At 39.4% G+C, this 20,357-nt stretch overlaps 2 protein-coding genes across 3 annotated transcripts; one reads left to right on the forward strand and one right to left on the reverse strand.

The window, feature by feature from the left end:
• Nucleotides 1-28: 28 nt before the first annotated feature.
• gucy1a1 (guanylate cyclase 1 soluble subunit alpha 1) lies at nt 29-9,066 on the reverse strand. Of its 2 annotated transcripts, XM_086211600.1 has the most exons (8): nt 8,602-9,066; nt 8,359-8,423; nt 7,590-7,678; nt 6,784-7,499; nt 4,973-5,458; nt 3,485-3,628; nt 2,261-2,415; nt 29-1,991 (listed from the first exon to the last, which is right to left on the reverse strand). In XM_086211600.1, exons 1-8 carry the CDS (start codon nt 8,956-8,958, stop codon nt 1,853-1,855), a joined length of 2,151 nt encoding a protein of 716 aa, XP_086067726.1. In that variant the 5' UTR covers nt 8,959-9,066; the 3' UTR covers nt 29-1,852. The 2 variants fall into 2 exon arrangements, with proteins under 2 accessions (XP_086067726.1, XP_086067725.1); XM_086211599.1 differs by having other exon boundaries at nt 6,784-7,678.
• Nucleotides 9,067-14,437: 5,371 nt separating this feature from the next.
• Nucleotides 14,438-19,756, forward strand: ufsp2 (ufm1-specific peptidase 2). Its single transcript, XM_086210219.1, has 12 exons — nt 14,438-14,529; nt 14,749-14,836; nt 15,705-15,885; nt 15,989-16,055; nt 16,393-16,547; nt 16,834-17,026; nt 17,294-17,440; nt 17,557-17,721; nt 17,812-17,936; nt 18,045-18,121; nt 18,529-18,653; nt 18,740-19,756. The coding sequence occupies exons 1-12, from the start codon at nt 14,527-14,529 to the stop codon at nt 18,824-18,826; spliced, it is 1,413 nt and encodes a 470-aa protein (XP_086066345.1). The 5' UTR covers nt 14,438-14,526; the 3' UTR covers nt 18,827-19,756.
• Nucleotides 19,757-20,357: the final 601 nt, after the last annotated feature.

Raw genomic sequence — 20,357 nt, forward strand, 5'->3', positions numbered from 1 at the left:
CTGGAGTCATTCACTTGAGTCAGTTTATGTTAATATTTATTGTGCTTTGATTACATTACATTAACAATTAAAGCACATTATTATGCGTGGAACATTCATTGTATTCTTGTGTTGTATTCCCACTCGATGGGAAAGAAGTGCTATGAAACTAATGTAATAAATATAGTATAAACATGTGTACAGTGGAAAACAAGTAAAAATACATTACTTTTATTAGGAAAATGGGATCTTGGAATGCATTATATCTCATACATGGAAGTCTAATTTACATGTTAAAAATATATACCACGCGCACATCAAAAACATTTCTTGTAGTTTTCTGGAAGAAATTATTAGCACAAATTTAATTTCAATAATCAACACAAGTGAAAGAAAATGAGTACAAAGGACTGAAAACTAACATCTGTGATCCAACCAATGTAGTTCCCTTAAGGCACCTAAATCTGCTCTGCATCTTTTAGGGAAAGAATTCCTCTTAGTTTTAGAGACATCCTCAATCCTAATCGCCATTTCATCATTTCAGTTCCTTTTTTAAAGCCAGTTCAGTCTTTATTTAGATCTATCCTCCTGTACCATTAAGCATCTTAAACAGGTACCCACCCCAATCTCAAAAATCTACAAAGATGAGAATGGACAGTCGTATATTTACAAAAAACTTTTTTGATAAAAGCAATCATTCTTTTGTAACGTCACACTGGATCAAACCCCCACATGGATTTCAGTGCCACATCAACACAGTGTTAACTGATTTATTCAGACTTCATCATGGAGCTCCAAATCACAATGATTGAAATTCTAAATCATTTATGCCTTTCTTGGCAACATTTGTTAGGATTTACTGTACATGACTCTTCGGTATTCAAAAATAACAACACAGTCAATCATGTTTTCAGTCAGGGGCCACAAATAGCGTTACCTTTCTCATCAATTTACAGAGATGGCTTACTCTTGAAGATAAATGGAAGAACTGTTATTTCTCCCTACTACAGCTGTGCAAATGGACAATTGTACAGGTACGAGACTCATGTTTGACAAATGTACAACTCTGTAGTTAAAAGTACAATGTGTAAGAATCAAAACAAGCTAGCAGGCTCATCATGTTTTGTAGTACCACTTTGTGCCTTAGGGGACATTGGTGAGCTCTATCTGCTCACGGTGAGGAAGTTAGTATATTTTGTATGTCTTACAAAAGGGGTGAGCATCACAATTTTTTGTAATTGTACTGCTCCATATTAGATTTGGGGTGCGGAATATGAGAAACTAGCTTGTTTTGACTCCTACAAATAGAGTGCCACAGGGATAACATCATTTTGTTGGCTAACCCAGATGTTAGCATCGCCACGGTTCTCTCGCTCAATGTCACAAAGCTAACATTATGCTATGAAGGAGCTACACAACCGATGCATGACGTCAGCCTCACCAAAACTACCTTCACGCTACTCCTTTGTCTTAACACTTCCTCTGACTACAACCTCTGTGGTTCAGCCATGAGTTTTGGGGGCACAAGGGAAAAACGGCTGGAAATTCTCAGGTGTACTGGTGTATTTTATGCTTTAGAACAAGATTTTAAAATTTCTTAAGCTCATATGAACCACATAACTTATTTTAGGCATTCAACCAAAAACCCATTACACAATCCTTGTAAGCGTTGAGACGAGGGAACCAGACGTTAAACAATGCTAATTTATTTCTGGGTATTAGGACTCATTCCTGCCCTGCACCACTCTATTACAAGCTAGATAACTAAAGACATCATCAATATCTGAACGACCCAAAATATATAGGGGGTGTGTGTTTTTTTTAAATATACTTCATCATATGTAAGAAGGTTCAGCTCTGCAGCAGCTTGACTTCATTTCAGAGTCAGTTTTGAAGTTTTCAGGGAGGCCTCCAAAAAGTAACAAACACCAGGGATGTCATCTGGGAAGTTGGCCGGAAGCTCCTGTCTGCTCCTGGGAATGAAGACAAACTCTGGACGATCTTTCAGCAATCTGAGACAAGGAGCACACACATAAAACATAAATCTAAACACAATGTGGCAAATTATTTGACACTAGAGGAAACACAGGGCTTCTCGAAAACTCCAGTTTCCTGTCCAAAGCACATTTTCATTTTTTTCCCTGTGCAACCCTGAAATTAAATAATGACAATACGGTATTATCTCAAAAAAATGTGAGTATTGTATATTTAATATGGTTTAGGATTTCCTTATTTTTCCAACAAGCGATTTTAACAGTGTAGAGTAATAACTGTATGTCACCTATGGGTCGTCGGGCTGATGTTGATTTTCCTCGGTTGGCTGCAGGACTCAAACTTGTTAGCCAATGTGACATTATTCCCAAAAAGGCAGTAACGTGGCATCTTCACTCCAACTACACCGGCCAACACTGAACCGGTGTGGAGGCCGATACGCATCTGGAAAAGAATGAAGAATTCAGACTGGGTTTTTTGTTGTTGTTGTTGTTCCTAAATATCACTGTTGTTGAGAAAAGAAGGCTTCCGATTCACACGTAACCGTGTAGTTTTGGCAGGACCATCAGATCTAGTATTCTCTTTACATTTGCAAATTAATTTCTGCCAGTAAATCTAAGGTCATATCAGTAATATTGTCAATATGGCGTATTGTCAACAAATACCATAAAAGATTGACCACAGCAATCCATTGCTATTGGGCTCTTAACGATTCCATAAAACTTGACTGGAAATTGAGTTTGTTTTATCTTGCAACAGTAATTTGCCATGGCGCAGATTTTTAAATACATTGGTTCTGCGTCATTAGTAGATGTTCACCAAATCTTTGTAATACTTCCACATTCGCTAGTCAACTGGGAGATATTTCCTGGTGGATGAATCTTGTCATATAATCTATACGGTAAATTAAGTAAATGTGGATACTGTTTGGTGAACTTCTTGCACTGTTTTTTGGGCAGAACACCGTACAGTTACGCTGGCTTCTTCCAGGTCCACTGCTAGCTTGAATTTGGATAAATAATTGAATCGTGTGGCTGTTCTATTCTTTTATTCCTCCTATTCGTTTGCTATCAGGCCAAATGCATCAAATTCTGACAGTTGAAATGAGTCATTTCACAGGGGTTTTGCAATGCTACAAACAATTTATCCAATGTTTTGCAACAGTGACAACAGAGTAGGCTATGGTGAAACCTACAACATGGATCAACAGTTATTTGAACTGACAGAAGATGGAGACTAAAGTGCTGCACTTTTGCTTTAATGTGATTTGTATTGAACATACATATATGTGTGTGTGTATGTATGTATATGTGTGTGTTTGTGTGTATATACACAGTGTATATATATATATATATACATATATATATATACACTCTGTGTGTGTGTGTGTGTGTGTGTGTGTGTGTGTGTGTGTGTGTGTGTGTGTGTGTGTATATATATATATATATACACACATGCATGCGCAGTTCTTTCCCAAAGCTGAATAAGCCGCATCACAGTGTTCCTCCCTCACCTGTATTGGATCTCCAGTTGGTGTCAGAACTTCACCTGAAAGCTCCATCATCTTTAAGGCCATGAGTGCAATTTGGGCAGCGTGAGTCTCGCTCTCCTTGTGTAAGCCACCAGCCACACAATACGCGTCCCCAATGGTCTCCACCTGAATACAGCAGACGGTCACTAAAATGTTCCCTTACATTACAGAATGAGACACAGATTGAAAAAAAAAATCAGACGCTGAGACGAGAGCTTCCCTGTCAGTGAGTCTAAGCTCACGCGCTCTCCTCTAATTATTCAACCTGAAATGTAATACTGTATTGAAAATGTGCTGTCATTTAGAAAATGAATATTCAACAAAATGACATGTGAAGTGGGAATTCATCAAAATCTCCATACATTCTTGACCTTCATCTTGCAGTGGAAGACAAGAGGGCGTAAAAATCACACAGTAGTAAAACCTTCAATGGTCATACCTCATCCTTTGCCATTTTAAAATGTCCTCAAGTGTTTGTTTTTTTTAACTTCTTCTTAAATGTGAATCTGGACTGCAGTGCACTCAACAAGTATGTGGACAGAGATGGACAGAAACTATTTTTAGGCATATACATGTGGAGTGGAAACAGTCCTGAAGGAACTTCCTTGTGTTTTACGAGATATTTGTCAAACATGCTGGTCTCGCTCTGGTATGCGTCAGTGACACTTTGATTACATTATCCAACCTCCCTGTAGATTAGGAGCCTATGGCAGGCATTAAGGTAGATGGTTGATCTACACTCACACACAATCTTAAATTGGTATAAGTATTTGATGCAAATCACTCCAGTACATAAATCCTCTCTTCTCTAAAACCTGGTGTGCTAAATCTGTCAAAAGTACACCACTATTTTTGACTCATCCAGCTAAAACCAGATATTTTTGGTTCGTCTTACGCAGTTGTCAGCCTGTAGAGTAGCCTTAGAAAAACTGTTAATTAAACGGAGGTGTTTTATTGGCTTCAGCTTCTGCACCAATGAGGTCATTTCATTTGCAATATTTCTGGGAATTTGCAGGATTTAATAACAAGAAGAGGAGTACACACTTGCTGTTGACTTTTAATTTAAAGGGATTTATTGTCCTTGATAACTAGTCTACAGTTCTCAAAGAATTCCATGGAGCCCTGGAGCGCCAAAAGAGAGAATTTTATGTTATTTTATTTTTCTTGAGTCTACAAGAGGCAAATTATTCCTTCACTTTAGTTATTTTAGCTTGTTCCCTCCACTAATTAATTTGTGGCAACAGTATATAATTATATAATCATAAAATAACTAAACTGAGGAAACAAGTCATTTCTTGTGGTCACAAATGAATTAAATTGAGGGAACAAATAACATTTTCTAGCAACAAATTAGGTAAATTGAAGGCACAAGTTATATCATGTGGCCTCAAATTTATGATAAACTCAACTGTTTCACGAGGATGAACTGGTCAGTTTTAGGAATAAAACAAGAAGGCAGCCCCAACCTACCTTATAAACATCAAGCTCCCCACACTGGTGGTCAAACCTGGTGTACAACTCATTCAGCATGGTAATCACTTGCATTGGGGTACAGCGAGAGCAAACAGCTGTGAAGCCCACCAGGTCAGAAAAGAGCATGGTAACTCGGTCAAACTTCTTGGCCTGAACTGTCTGGCCCTGCCACAGCTGCTGCGCCACCGTGCCAGGAAAGATGGAAAAGAGGAGGTCCACTGTCTTCCTCTTCTCCTCCTCCAGAGCATGGTGAGCATGCTCCAAGGCTGCTTTGGCCTTCCCAAGACGCTTCTTCAAACCATCCTGCGCTTTAGCCTGCTCACCAACCAGGACTACATCACGCAACGCATTATGAATCGGGATGTCTGACAGATAGAGGCCACGGCCTGTTAGCTCCTCCAGCTTATCCACGCATGGGGAGCCCAGGAACAAGATGACATTTGACTCAGGAACGAAGATCATTTGGCCTTTAAGGTCCATGAGCTGAAAGGAAACACAAGTTGACAGGAGTTAATTTAGTGGAAGGTTAAATGCAGACACTAACCTCATTTAATGTATACATATTCTAAGTAAACTCCATGATGGTATGATATAAATGAGTGAGAAAACTAAATATACGGTAATAGGGAAATAGCAACTTCAAGCATCTGTCAGCTATGGCATTAAAGGAATATCTATTTATATTCACATAGAAAGGAAAGTACCTCACAGTATTTCTAAATGTATCATTGCCAATAACATGATAGTTAATACATCAGTTTTGATCCTGGCAAATATTGCAAAGGTTAAAACATTAATTTATGTTCCCCCTATGTTATCCTGCAAACTATGGGGACACCAGATTTTCTCTCAAATCCAAACACGTTGCATACATTGGTTCATGTCCAAATACCTTCTACAGAAATGGCACTACCATCAAGCATCAGGACATAATTTGTGTAATGCTACTTCGTTAGCAAATGCTAACGTACTAAACCTACCAATGAATTTAATCAAATTTAATGCAGTTACAACTGTGTGTGTGTATATATATATATATATATATATATACATTTACTGGTAAAAAAACAAACAAACACATTTTAGGGTTTTACGAAATAATTACCCTACAATTATGTATAAAATATGCATTCTTTCACCACCTTTTGGTCATTATCAGTATTTACTTTACCTAAATTGTGAATAATTAGAGAAAAAAGGGTGCAATTCAACTTTTTTCCATCAGTTTTGTTGTACACATTAGTCAGCGTTACAGCCCCATGAGCTGCTTTCACCTCCAGTAACTTTACTATTGCTACACACTTAGTTTGAACATGTTGTTGAATATTGCTGTTAACGGTTCTTTATCACTTCCACCAGATGGATGAGACTGAGATGCATTCCTATTGCTGCTCACTGATGTTGTCACTAGAAGATCCAAGTGTAGCCTCGCGTTTAGCGTAAATGGAATCACCTCTGACAGAATGTTATTAGTCATTACACCAGTGCTCTGTTTACTCACTGAGACTCTTCTTTTCTCATCAGGGTGACCAGTTGCTGTGCACCCTTACATAAATAGCACAAGCATGGCTGTGCCTTTGATGGATAAAATGGTTTGACATTTGCTTCTGATCGCCGTTGGGGGTTTAATGTTGATCTCTACCTCAGGCCAAGCACACACAAGTATGTCGCTAATAAGCTGGGCTGCTCATCAAGGGCCCGATTGCTTTCTCTATCTTCCTTGATTTCATATCAAAACAATGACCGCAGGACTTTTTCCATCTCATTAGCTCCTGACGTCACTCTTCTTGTTGTATCGCTTGACATACCTTCCCTGTGGTATCAGTGCTGGAAACTCCATGCTTGATGCGAATGATGAACTGTGTGTTCAGCATGGTCAGGATACCTTGAAAGGAACATTTGATCTGAGGGGAGACAATTGCGAAGTGTTCTTGAAAGGTAGCAGACCGCCTCAGTCCATCCTTCCTAGTCAGTCTCTTCCTGAGCCCGTGTCCTATTTGTACTAGAACCAAGTCCTGGTCCAAGATAAGATGGAAAGGGAAGATGGTGGAAAAGAGAGAGGTAGGAAGTGTCCCAGCTGAGGTAGCCCGCAGGGGACTGGGGCTCAGACTTTTATCATCCTTAACAACAACTGTGTACAGAAGACTGGGCTGTGGACTGGATTGCAAGATGCTGTCTTTAGCACTGGGGGGGTCCATCAACACATCCACGGTGGTGTGATAGAGCAGGCGGGCAGCTGCTTTGATGACTCCAGGGAAGAAGAGCTCAGTTGTAAGATGGGGGTTGAAGAAATAGACAGTAAGCAGACCCGGATCCTTATCTAAGCAAAGCACCGAAGGTTCATTTACACAATCCTCTCTGGCTGGTTTGGCTAGCGTGCTGCTCTGTTTCAACAAGACATTGAAGCTGTTGAGGAAATCGTGAAGAGCTCCCCCCACCACTCTCAAAATGTGGCCGTCCTCCTCGTAACACATATTGAAGAGCTCCTCGCCAAGAGTCACTTTCAAAGCCTCCATCGGGATGGCTGCAGGATACACGCGGAGAAACAGGTGAAGGATCACGAGCAATCTACAGCACATAAGATGTGTGTTATGAATTTTAAATTTGGTCTTACCTGTTTTGGTCGAATAAAGGTTCATCATCTCTACTAAATGCTCTGGTTCATCCCTGCAAATCTGATAGTCTGTGCAGCAAATTACTGAACTGAAAAAAAAACAACAAACACATCAGCGCTCAGCAGTCCATATTTCACTATTCAGCCACAGAAAAAAATAAATTAGAAATTAGAACTATACATTTATAGGCCAATACTAATATTTGGGAGTAAATCATTCAGGTAACAGTTGGCAAAATATGTTTAAAGCAAAAGTGGAACATTATGCAGAAGCAATTTAGAGTGTTATATGTGTGTCACCTGAGTTCACATGCATGTGTAGTTGTGAACCGCAACCTAATGTCATAATATAGTCATGTCTACATATAGCAAGGCGTATATTTATAACAAACATATATTTTCTTATTGGCGCACATGGGTACTGTGATTGGTATTCATTAAGGGTCAATGTCAGCTGATGTAATTGGTCGACAGACATATTTACCCTTCTATCGTATTTGATGATTTTTGTCATTAAATGTCAGTAAACAGTGGGAGAAAAATGCTCTTATCCACAGTCAACCATCAAACTGGGGTTCCTGTAGTAATTCACCTCAATAAATCCTTCCCAGGTCTAATGTGCATGCATGTTTTATGTGCCATTGTCGTTTTTCAAGACGTTTGTTTTTCTTCCAGTTCCACGATCCACTGTCTTGAGGTATATAGGTCAAATGAGAGAGATGCTGTTTGGGAGCAATCTGATGTTGTTTAAATAAATAACACACATTACCTGTCAGGGTCCCTGGTGTGACAAGATCTCATCATTCGTTGGAGGGCAGCATGCAGCCTGTGAAACTGTATGGTAAAGTAAGTTAAAGCTCATTATCTGACAGGAGCGTGAATTCATGGGGGGGGGGGGGGGGGGCAGGATCAAAGATGGATCAATGTGCAGGCGAGGATAATGAGACGAATTCCATTATTAGACATTACAGCGGCGCAAAGTGCACGATAAAAAAAACGCATTTGGGCTCACCTCGGGACATGCCAATTTGCGGATGCTCTCCCCAAGTGTATGCAGGTTAACTTTGGCTCTGCTTGTCTTCTGTCGAGGTAGATCCTCACCTATTTTCCCATGCACGTCCTTAGAGATGGGGAATAAATCCGCGGCGTCGCTTGAGCGCTCCTCCAAATCTCCCCGCTCGTTATTTTTGGCGCTGCTGGAGAAAGGACACTCTCCGGATATCTTAAGTTCTTTCAGCTTGGCGCAGAACATCTTCCCGCTGAGATCTCCTGGTTTCTCTCTTCTTATCTCATTTCGCGGGGAGACGGACCTGGTCGAGCAGCTGCAGCAGCAGTCTCCGGGAGAAATTCCATCATCTGGTGTGCTCATCCAGGATATTTACCTTCCTTCTTGCTGATTCAAATGATCAGCACCAAAGCCAGAGACCACATACAATATTCAGTAAAACCAGCCTGGGTAAATGATGGCAGGCAACTATCATCACCAAAAGCCAATGAGAAAGTGGGGGAGAAAAGAGCAGCAGGCCAATCCATGCGCAAGTGAGGCTGGTGAAGCTCAACAACCTATCAGCAGTGAGAAATTATTTCCAGGCGACTCCTCGCATGCAATGGACTTTTTCTTTTTTCTTTTTTTTTTCTAGATCAGCCTTTGGACTGCTCACATATGGACTTCAGTTCCTTAATGATATCTGTTCATACACAAGAGTTTCTATCCTGCTTGTTAGTGATATCATGTCTCTGACCTACATGCTGCTCTGCAAGGCTTATGTGTCAACAATGTGGTCATTAAAGGCATTTTGGATATGTGTTGCTTTACATGGCTTTGCAGAGCGGGTGTGCAGTTTTGCTAATTCTTCTTATGCACGCTTTGAGAATGCAAACCTTCCATTTCCATTGTTGCCTCTGTCCTTTATAGCTCAAACTTCATTGTTGTCAAGGTAAAAATTAGCATTCCAGCTGACACAGAGACGAATAATCAGAATGACTGGATTTGTTTGCAATCTGTAAAAAGAAGTGATTCATCAGGAAAAGGTTCAGACATGATTAGACAACTGATGTGATTTAGAATCAGACACCGCTTGCTGTCTTTTTTTGGTCTGAAAAGGCATGGCTAAAATTGTAAGTCCATTTTGGAGCTTAAATAATGAACAGCATTGTCACCTAAGAGTTCTCACATCTCTTCTACAATAGCACTGGGGCAGCATGCTGCTTATGTTGGCTGCTTGACAACAACAAGGCCGTGGATGTTCCCATACTCAAATCAAGTTAAATTTTATTTTTGTTGCCCAAAAATCATACATCATAATTTGCCCTCAGAATCTGTACAAGGTGAGACACCCTATTTTTAGTTCAAATCAGTGTGATGACTCCTCTTAGTCGCCAGTCACTATTACCCTCAAATTGAGGGTCAAAGGAATAAGTCCAAAATTATACAAAATTGATGAAAGACATTTCTAATCCATCTTGAATAGTAAAACATGCATGATGGATCCCAACTTTAGATATGTCCAAATGGGCCCTAATTCTTACAACCGCCTCTTTACCCAGGAGACATCGCTTGGAGGCATGTGGGAAAGAAAACAACCGATAAAATGTCACGATAGAACAGCAAACAAATCAGAAGATAAGCGTGCACTTTTTGATAACATGTCCTTAAAAGGGGTGGCTTATTTATTCACATCCATGTGATAATATTGCAGGGACAGGTTTACTCAACAGAGTATACAACCCGTAAGAGCTTGCAGTGTAAAACAACATAAAGTCTATAGGTTAGAAACTCCAGGGGGAATCTTCTCATTAGGCTCAAGGGTGCAGAAGATAGAAATTATAACCTTTTGCTTTAGTCTCTAATTGTCCTGATTCTAGTCAGCCCAGACTTGCGACAAAGGACCAAAGACAGTTGATTGAGCTGCCACCATTTGTGGCAAATGTTGATGAAAGTGAACTGTGCTGATATCTTGGAGCAGACCTTGAAAGATTTCCTCAGGTCTTAGTCACCCATCTGTTTCTACAGAGGAAACAGCTGTCGTTACCACCTCTCACCACCACTCAGAGACGGCAACACCAGCTGCGCTGGTAAACCTCTTTGTCATCATCATCTAAAACATGGACCCACTGATCAGTGCCAGGGAAAGGTGGTCAATTTCATTTCTTTGTGTTTCTCTGTGTTAATCCTCTCAGGGCTGAAGAGGAGAACCTGAGTCCTATATGTCAGCGAGACTGTTTCCCAGTCAGTCAACATTGAGCCTAACTGATGAAATTCGCTGAAAACTTTCCTCAGTGACTTTGAATCAGTGGGAAAAAATCACACGACTCCAAATCAACTAAAACAAGGGGCCCGCTGGCCGGTCCCCTGGGGATGTGCGCCCAGCAGAACTATGAGTATTTCCTCCTGGATCAGAAAAAGTATGGCCCCTTGTTTAATTTGAAACATTTCTATCAGCTCAAAACACAGTCCACACTGTTGAATCCATCTGCTCCAGAGCTAGCATCAGTGTTAGCTGTCCTTGCCTAGCAACTGGTTGTGCTAGCGCCATCTTTGGAGGTAGAGGCAGCGAGCGGTTGAATGTTTCAGCAAACAGGTCTTAAAATAGTTTGAGAACCACTGACATAACAGGTCACCAGACTCATTGTCAGCCGCGCTTATATGTCCAGATATGGTGAAGAAGGACAGCGTACTCATCGAGAGACACAAGAATCATAAAGTTGTCATGCATGGGACCATAAGGTGAAGAGCTACATTGTATTGCAAGAGGAAATATTGTAATGCAGTGAAGTATTGATATTTTGTCTCACGGTCCCGCCTCTCTGTGTGGACCAGATGGAACGCTGATTATCATTAAAGAGCAGAGCTTATGAGATTGGAAATATCAGCAAAAGTTATTTCAAATATGAAGTTTGGTCAGAAGGAGATGCAATAGCAGTTTCAAACGGAGAGATGAAATTTAAATTAACTAATTTTGTGCCCTCTGGTAGTTGAATTTATTACTACTTGATCACATTTGAGAAGCTTATAGTGTTTGATAAAAAAAAAATGAAGTAGAGTATTATAGCTCATTGTGATGGAAGATGGAGAATCGCGGCTCAGTAGATGACCAATTAAATGAAGCAAATGGTGTTTGATATCCGGAGGCAAACATGAGGATATTTCTAATGACTGGCCCTGCAACATTTTACAGTTGCTGAGTCTCCAGGGCTGCTGCTGCTGCTGCTGCTGCTGCTGTTGGTAATGAAATAAAAGGGGGCAAATGCATTTGCTTACATTGGCTGATAATATACATCATTTGATTTGCAGTGCAGACTCTGAACACAACATGATCAAAATGATTTACTGGAGCAACCACAAATGTCGGCATCATGAGCTACAAAGACACGATACAAATGGTAACAGGGTATTTTGTAGTCGAATGAAACAAATGAAATCAAACGTAAAGGTGAATTGCATGTGTTTTATGCGGGTCCATCCTCTACATGAAAACTGTACTTCTGCAGCAAAAATGGCTTGCTGCGTATTTCTTATTGATGTTCAGCATTGTCTTGTAAAATACAATTACCACTTTTTATAATAATCCGTATGCATCATTGTTCAATTACAATGCATAGAATTAAAGTGAAAGTTCCCGAAAACAGAAGAAAGCAGACACTTGAAGCAGAAATAGATTTTTCCAATCAAAGTTCACTTTTCTTTGGCAGCTCAGAGATTATTTTCTCATTGGAGCTGCTACATCCTGCCATCTGTCACCGAGTCACATGATACATTTCCAAAGATGTACTTTACTTGTCCTTGTGATGGATGTGCAATTGTAATGTGAGTTTCCATAATGTGCGTCATATATTCAGTCCCAACACAAACACTCTTCCAAATGTACTCTGTTTATGATTCCCCGTGAGATAGCGAACCTGCACAAATCAAGCCAAGTACATGGAGTCCATTAGAACTTAACAGCAAAGATACTTGAGCTTCAAGCAAAGTAACTAAAAGAAAGCTGTTTTTGGGGAAGACTGCAACATTCAAGGACATGAGGTTGTTAACAAAGAGTAAATCTTTGACAGTGTCGTATTTCTGCACTAAAGAGGCTCTTTGGAGCACCGTTGGTCAAAGCTAGACTGTCCTATTAATCAACATTAGAGCTTTGAGCTACATCCTAAAACAATTTTAAATTGCCAAAAACATCGTTCAAGCTGAGTTATTGCATAATAAAGCCATTTAATTTGAATGGCAATTGTTTAAACTCCAGTCTTCCTTTCTTTATTCAGAGGACTGATGGTGAATGATTGCATGATAAGACCATCTCAGCCTCTTGTTCCCTGTAATTGGAACAAGCCCTGAATGACTTTATGCAGAGACAAGAGGTGGGCGTTAACAGATCTAAAAGTGTCCTCATTTTCAGCTTCCTTTATGCTTTGTTTGACCTTTTTTTTTCAGAAGAAAAAACTTGATTAAAAAACAATGTTGCAATGAAGAAGAAGAGTAGATGTTTATTTAGGTGCAAACAAGAGCTGTGCACGTGAACCTGTTCCTCAAGGCATTTCTTTCACTCTTATCCTTATTATTTATTATCCATGTACAAGAAGAAAAAAGAGCCATTCTCAGGACAAAAAAACACACTGAACGTCTACTTTTATGTCACATCACGGCGAATGTGACCTTTGTTGGTGTTTTGATTTGTTTCAGAAAGTGAACAGGTGTTGTATGCTTGCAAATCACGTGTATATGTTCCCACTTCTACATGCATAATAATGTACAATACCTCTATTTATGTATCCATTCAATCTGTCTGGCCTTGCATGCATGGCTGCCATGTAATTGCCTGAAGCAAACACACAGTGAATAAAGAAACTAATGCTCTGTGTTAATGATTTTTTTTTATTATTTTCCATCATTGTTAAAAAAAAAAATGGAGGGTTGAGTGAAAATTACCTCCAAAAAGGATTATAAATGCAGGATGTGATACATGTTTTCCAATGTTGCATAAGAGGAGTGACATGGGCACTGATGCTGGAATAATTAGATATAGTATGCCTCATTCCATCCAAGTACACACAAAACCACACACACTTGATACACTTTGCCAAAGAAGATTATAATCTCTTACAGTGTACATCAGTTATAGTATCCCCTTGGGATCAGGTGCTGGTACTTTGATTTATGTTTTTGTTCCACATTGCCTTTTTTTTTTTAATACAAATATTGTTTTGCATCTTCTATCTCTTCGCATTATTTGATAATTAAAAATGATGTTTTAATGTTAAAATAATATGAGTCAAAGTGGGTCAAATGAACACCTATAATGGTTAGGTGCTTGTCAATGAAAGGAATATGAATAGCTGCAAAAAGAAGCCGCACGCTTAAACTTCGATGCAAAATATAATAAGTAACTGACACAACATGCAAAATTGCATCCTTTAAGGTAGCCTGGTCTTCAATATATCACAATGAAGTCCAGACAGTTAAGTGGAATTGTAGTAATTGCTGCTTTGATTCAGGAGTGTACACGATTGGTAGATTATCATGACAGCAATAATATTGAATCTAATATTAACTCAATAAAAAATATAATATGAAAGGAAGAAAGTAGAAATATAAAACAATACTCAGGCAAAAGTAAAAAGTTCCAGTTCGAAATTCTACCTAAGTTAAGTATTTAATATGGAGATTCTAAAGTAAAAACTTACTTTCCACTACTGATAAAAATTATTGTAAATACAAAAAGCCAAACATGGCGTTTATAAAAAGATTCTCGGTTTTTCTAGGCGGAGTTGCCAAAATTCCGAGGTACACGAATGCAACAAAAATAGGCGGGGCCTATGTTGTCCAATAGGATCTTGTCGCAGGAGACACGTTGAATATTCTCTACAACAGACATGTCTGCCTCCTGTGCGGAGTTCCGCTGACAGCTTAGCCTCCTGACATCACATTGCCGGACGCTACTTCACCATGGTCCGTTTAAAAAATACTTTAATATTTAGTATTTATAACATACGTATCACCTTTTGTTGAGCTTGGTGCTGGTCAGTAGAAAGGTGCCAGCTGGTTCGTAGAAAGCTGCCAGCTGGATATGAAATATTTAGTCATTTGGCCAAGGAGCCACTTATAAAGTAAATAAATAATATTTTAAACTGAACAAGCTGACGACAAATGTATTTTGTGTTGTTTCAGATTGTTGACTCGAATCCCCCCGACGCTGGAGGCATCCTTCGTGTCAGAGGACTGCTGGAGTTCAAGTGTCTATTGGATAGCACAGATGGTAAAGTGACTAAATCATAATTCACGAGTGTGGCACCACAGTGGGTCAGTTAGGTGTATTAACTCAAACTGAAACTAACTAATAAGTCAAAGTCTATGAAAGTGTAACGAGGACAACAGTGACGTGTCTTCTTGTGATGCCACAGTTGTTTGAATATATATTTGGCCAATATTTAAATTAAAAATCAACGTTAACCTCAAATTAGACCTCAGATTTTATTTTAATACCCTGCTAGGAATAACCAGGTCTTGATTGAATTTAACAGGAAAAATAAATAGAAAAAAAAAAATCAACTTGAAATTTTGAAATTATAATTTGGTGATTAGGAAAAAGTGACATTTAAACAACAAAGAGTTTAAATGGAAATCCAAAAACTTAAGTTTTAAAGGTTAAATTGAAAGTGAGATTAGCAAAAGGGAATTATGCAAAATTAAACTCAAAATGGTGTAATACTAATTGTTTTAAGTTGACCAAACTATATGACCAAATATATCCTCCATAGTCTGCTTTTTGTTGCCATTTAAGCTAAAAGGGGAATTTACCCCCCCCCCCCCCTTTGTTTTTATTTTTAGAATGTGAAGTTTTATTTTTGGAACGTGTGTTATTTTTAGAACACGTTGCTGTCCAGTGATCAGATCCTCACTACCTCTCAGATATTCATGTAGTTGCTACAATAAGTTAAAAAAAAATCAGTTAACAGATTGTCCTGATTGTAACATTTTAGCTGTGCTTCTAAACATTGATAAAGTGTGCATAATGATGTCCTTTTGGTTGTTGTTCTTAGTACTGTTTGATATGTAATCTACTGTTAGTTAGTCAGTAAAACGATGAATGTCAGTCTTGTCATGTTTTTCATGCTTTCTTTCAGCGGCGCTCATGCACAAAATGATCTCCAGAACATTTGAGACCCTGCGCTCCCAAGTGAAATCTGAATCGTGTGTTTTCACCGTCATTGACAGTCCAGTTATTATTTGGCCAAACAAAAGTTGTGTAACACCTAAAGAAATAACGCCAAACACACTCTGTGAAAGTTTACAACACTGGATACAGTGAGTTCCAGCTCTTTTGTCCTCCATTGAATCGTTTTTCTTTCTTTCTTTTTGTTTTTTATGTGTTTTTATTTTTAAAAAAATATTTTTTTCTCTATTTCAGGACAGATGAAAGAGAGAGCGCTGGCGTGAGATCGTCAAAAAAGAGAAACAAAAAGATTTCAGCCGCTGTATGTACATGATTTTTATATGGATTGTAACTTTTGCAATGTTCTGTTCTACCAAACAGAGCAAAAATATTTTCACCATATGTTACAGCTTTACTGATTTTTGCAACCCAATATTTTGATGTTAAGATTTACATTATTGCTATGTTACAAATTTAGACTTAAAATGCGGCGGGGGGGGGTGGGCATTTTTGTCAGTAACCTCCAAATACCTGTAGGTTTTCTGAAAAATATAAATACTTGTGCTAACGAAAAGCTTTAATATCCTCGCCTCTGTAGCAGATAGAAATATAAGATTTTGAATACTTAACCCTATTGTGTGTCCACATTTGTCGTTTAGAGAGTCATAAACCTTCGCTTGATGATGGAGGTGACAGAGTCCGGCCCCCTGCCAGCCCCAGTCCTCCACAGAACAGTCCAGAAATCTTATTTTGTGTCTACAACTCTTCCCATGGACTGTGTCGTCCGTACCGGTTCCACCGACACCCTCAAAGAGTACGTCTAACCCTAAGCAAAGCACATCTCACCCTGATCAAAGCACGTCTTACCCTAAACAAAGAGCATGTCTCACCCTGAACCAAGAGCATGTCTCACCCTGTTCAAAGAGCAGTCTCACCCTGATCAAAGAGTACGTCTCACCCTGTTCAAGACGTATATCTCACTCTGCTTAAAGAGTATGTGTTACTGTGGTCAAAGAATACGTCTCACCCAGAGAAGTGAATGAACAGACTACATGAGTCCATCTGATCGATGAAGCCTCTTGTTTTTTCTGGTGTTGTAGGGCTTGTGAGCGCCTGTTGGAGGCGCTAACCCATCAGCTGTTCGAGATGGAGAAAGTGACCTTGCACCACATGAAGGGACCCACGCTGCTGGTCCCTGAAGTGCTCCACTTCCTTCTTCCAGAGCCCAAAGGACTGGTGACGGTGGTTTATCCTGCTGGAGTGCCTGACTGCAAACTAGAGACACAGCGAAGGGTAAACGCACCAGACTAGCATCTTGGCATTGAGCATGTTGACACTAACCATTTTCCTCCTTTTGCATATTGTTTTTGTTTTTGTTACAAATAAATGTCAGATATGAATAAGTATTTTTGGAAGTTATCAGGACTGGAGCTGCTTTATGTATTTAATCCCCAAAAGTTGAAAATGATGTCTAAGCGGTTTTAGCAGGACATAGAGTTTAAAAGCATAAACTTTTATATCTGTTTTTAATTTGATTTTGTAATAAATCTGTCTGAGTAGGAGCTGCATCAACACTTTGAGCTGGAAGAGGATAGACCCTATTTCAGAAGAGCCAATGCTTACCACTTTCCCAACGAGCCTTATAAAGACGGTTATCTCAGAAACCCTCACCTGGTGCTCACGCATCCCTCCCTGGATAACGGAAAGGTAAAGTCATCCAAATATTTGTACACGCTAATGTGATAAAGAGAGTACTTTCCGTCTCCTTTTTGATAAAACATACCGTGGAAGGAATCTAAATATTCTGTGTGTGTGTTTTCCAGGTGTACTTGGTCCAGGGGGTCTACAGCTATCACCATTACATGCAGGACCGTATGGATGATAACGGCTGGGGCTGCGCTTATCGCTCCCTCCAGACCATCTGCTCCTGGTTCCAGCAGCAAGGCTACGTCGAGCGCTCTGTGCCCACTCACAAGGAGATCCAACAAGTAATATAATTATGAGACGCTGCGATACAATCAGCAATTAGTTCTCTTTGTGAATTTGCATACCATCCTTTATGGTATGGTTGTTTCCAGGCTTTGGTGGATGTTGGAGACAAACAAGCATCCTTTGTGGGGTCTCGCCAGTGGATTGGTTCTATTGAGGTTCAGGCTGTTCTGAGCCAACTACTCGATGTCACTTCAAAGATTATGTTTGTGAGGTATTTTGGGCCATGACCTGTCTTTTAGTACTACTGAGATACACTGTAAGATGACCCTGCTTAACTGTAGGCGTTATGATTTAGCTGACAAATGTTTGCGCTCTTTAGCCAGGGGTCTGAGCTGGTGTCCAAAGGCAGAGAACTGGCCAACCACTTCCTGTCTGTAGGGACTCCAGTAATGATTGGTGAGTTCGCTGTCAAGTCACTTTTACGACCCTTTTGCAGTTGGAGGTTTAATTAACTTTGAACATAATAACCTGCACCCACAGTCCACGGGAATGAGTCACAAATGATCAGGAACCAATTACTTTCTTAGAGATGAATGGTGCTCCTTTACTTGCCTTTCCTCTTTTTCTTCTCCTCTTTTGAAATCCATTGTTCCCAGGCATGATAATACACCAAATTTTGTACAAAGGTCCTGCTGTATGCCAAACCTCCTAAACTGACTTTGTAGTCCAGATGGTGGCGCTACAGCAACTGTCTAAAGTGTAAAATGTTGAATATTCCTAACACAACACAATGTTGAACCAAAATGCATATTGGTAACATAGTGGTTAAAATGTTCATCATGACAATCTGTGCTGTCTTGCAGGAGGGGGAGTTTTAGCTCACACTATCCTGGGTGTTGCGTGGAGCGAGACCACAGGACACATCCGCTTTCTGATCCTTGATCCGCATTACACAGGAGCAGAGGACTTGCAGGTTATCACAGACAAGGTGGGCTTCATGAAGGGTGCAGCAGTACAAGTTCACCGTGTCTCTATATTATTGAAATTGTTGATCCTGATGCTGTCTTTTTTCAGGGTTGGTGTGGCTGGAAAGGACCTGAGTTTTGGGATCAAACCGCGTATTATAATCTGTGTCTGCCTCAAAGGCCAAAGATGATCTGAGATCTCAGAGTCGATCATGTTGGACAACCGTGCAACACTCTGAAGTCTGTAACTGTTTGTCTTACAGGTTTTGACACCTTGGAATCATTTCTGCCATTATTTCAAATTCTTCTAAGCTACTCGTATGTTTTTTTGTCAAGCCAGATTAATGTAATTTTTTATTGAAAAGAGAAATGGATCATGTCTTACTTAATATGACAAATAAAATGTATTGTGTGGGTTTACAGGAACAACGGCACATCAGAATTGTCAAAGTGGTTTGTCGTTATTCAAAGATGGATTGTCAAACCCAGCGTACATGATGTAAATTCATGGCTTCCATCTGATGGACTGTAATAAACCTTTTCCACTGTACTAGATTGTATTATGTGGTTAATTATCAACTAAAATGGGCAGTTTTTCCCTTGTCCGTCCTCTTCTAAATGCATCGGTGTTATAAATAGTCATTTATTGATTATTGTCATTTAATCTGCCAATTTTTTGTGTTAATTCCCCGAATATCATTATAGCTATGAAATCTCTATTCGATGCAAATCACATTTTTGGAAATTTTTCTTTTTTTTTTTTTTTGATTGAAAAATGTAGCAATCGCTTTTATTTCTTCTGGTTATTACCTTAATAAATCTATAAAAATCCACAAAAAAAATTGTCCCGCACTGCAGATGAGATCCAAAGATCTGGGGCCACATATCACCACATATCACATGACAATTTTTACCCTGGTGGTTGCGCTACAGTAGATATCAAATGTCAAAAATATGGCTGAAAATACATCCTGTTGTGTACATGTAGTCTAAAAACTTGTACATCATATTCATAACTCAACATAGAAATGAGATATTTCATTAGAATACTTTAACACTAAATCTAATTGTAATAACATTGAAAAGGGGTTCTTTTTATTCGATTAGGGGCTGGGAAATTGATAAAGTGTTCAATAAAAAGATGTTTTGTATTCAGTAAAGAGTGATGTATTGCTTTATTGATTTTATTCCTCAGTCCTTCGAAGTCCTCAAGCTTTCAACATCTACCGTACAAAACTTTACTTTCATCTGTTTGAATTCTACTCCTCATGACTCTTGACGTGTATTCTTAGTGTATACCTGTAGGGATCTAGTACTGCAGTATTATATAGGTTCTGGTATTTACTTGTAAATAAAATAAGGGTAAATTTTTCTGTGGACCCTGTTGAGAACTGAACCCGTTGGCAGCTTCATCTGCATTGATCCTTCTAACACAAACCATCACTGGAACACAATCACTCCTTGTCAAATTGAGTTTTCATGACCAGTTAGTTGTCACAGTCAAACAGCTGTTTTTCCTCCTCTCTCCAGGGGACAGAGAGGAATATAAATCCACTCTGCCATCCACTGATTGTCTGTGTGCAGTATGGGACTGTCACAGCAATACCTCATTCAAGTTTCAACTTTACCATTGCTGCTGTGGCATGTAAATTCTATCAGTGACCAGACACAGGTTTATACAATAACTCCCCCCAAGTGCTATTGTCCAAGGACGTCGGCATTTCATT

This window comes from Aulostomus chinensis, chromosome 8, assembly GCF_037954235.1.
Source record: "Aulostomus chinensis isolate RoL2024-O1b breed Wild chromosome 8, RoL_Achi_v1.0, whole genome shotgun sequence".
Classification (NCBI taxonomy): domain Eukaryota; kingdom Metazoa; phylum Chordata; class Actinopteri; order Syngnathiformes; family Aulostomidae; genus Aulostomus; species Aulostomus chinensis.

Excerpts from the sequence above, each read along its gene's own strand:
- gucy1a1 (XM_086211599.1), bottom strand. The coding sequence starts at position 8,958 with ATGAGCACACCAGATGATGGAATTTCTCCCGGAGACTGCTGCTGCAGC. Across the intron at positions 7,679-8,358 it reads CACACCAGGGACCCTGACAG|TTCAGTAATTTGCTGCACAG; the intron begins GTAATGTGTGTT and ends TTTTTTTTTCAG. Across the intron at positions 1,992-2,260 it reads ATCAGCCCGACGACCCATAG|ATTGCTGAAAGATCGTCCAG; the intron begins GTGACATACAGT and ends TCCTTGTCTCAG.
- ufsp2 (XM_086210219.1), top strand. Across the intron at positions 15,886-15,988 it reads AGTTTACAACACTGGATACA|GACAGATGAAAGAGAGAGCG; the intron begins GTGAGTTCCAGC and ends TCTCTATTTCAG. Across the intron at positions 17,722-17,811 it reads CTCACAAGGAGATCCAACAA|GCTTTGGTGGATGTTGGAGA; the intron begins GTAATATAATTA and ends GGTTGTTTCCAG.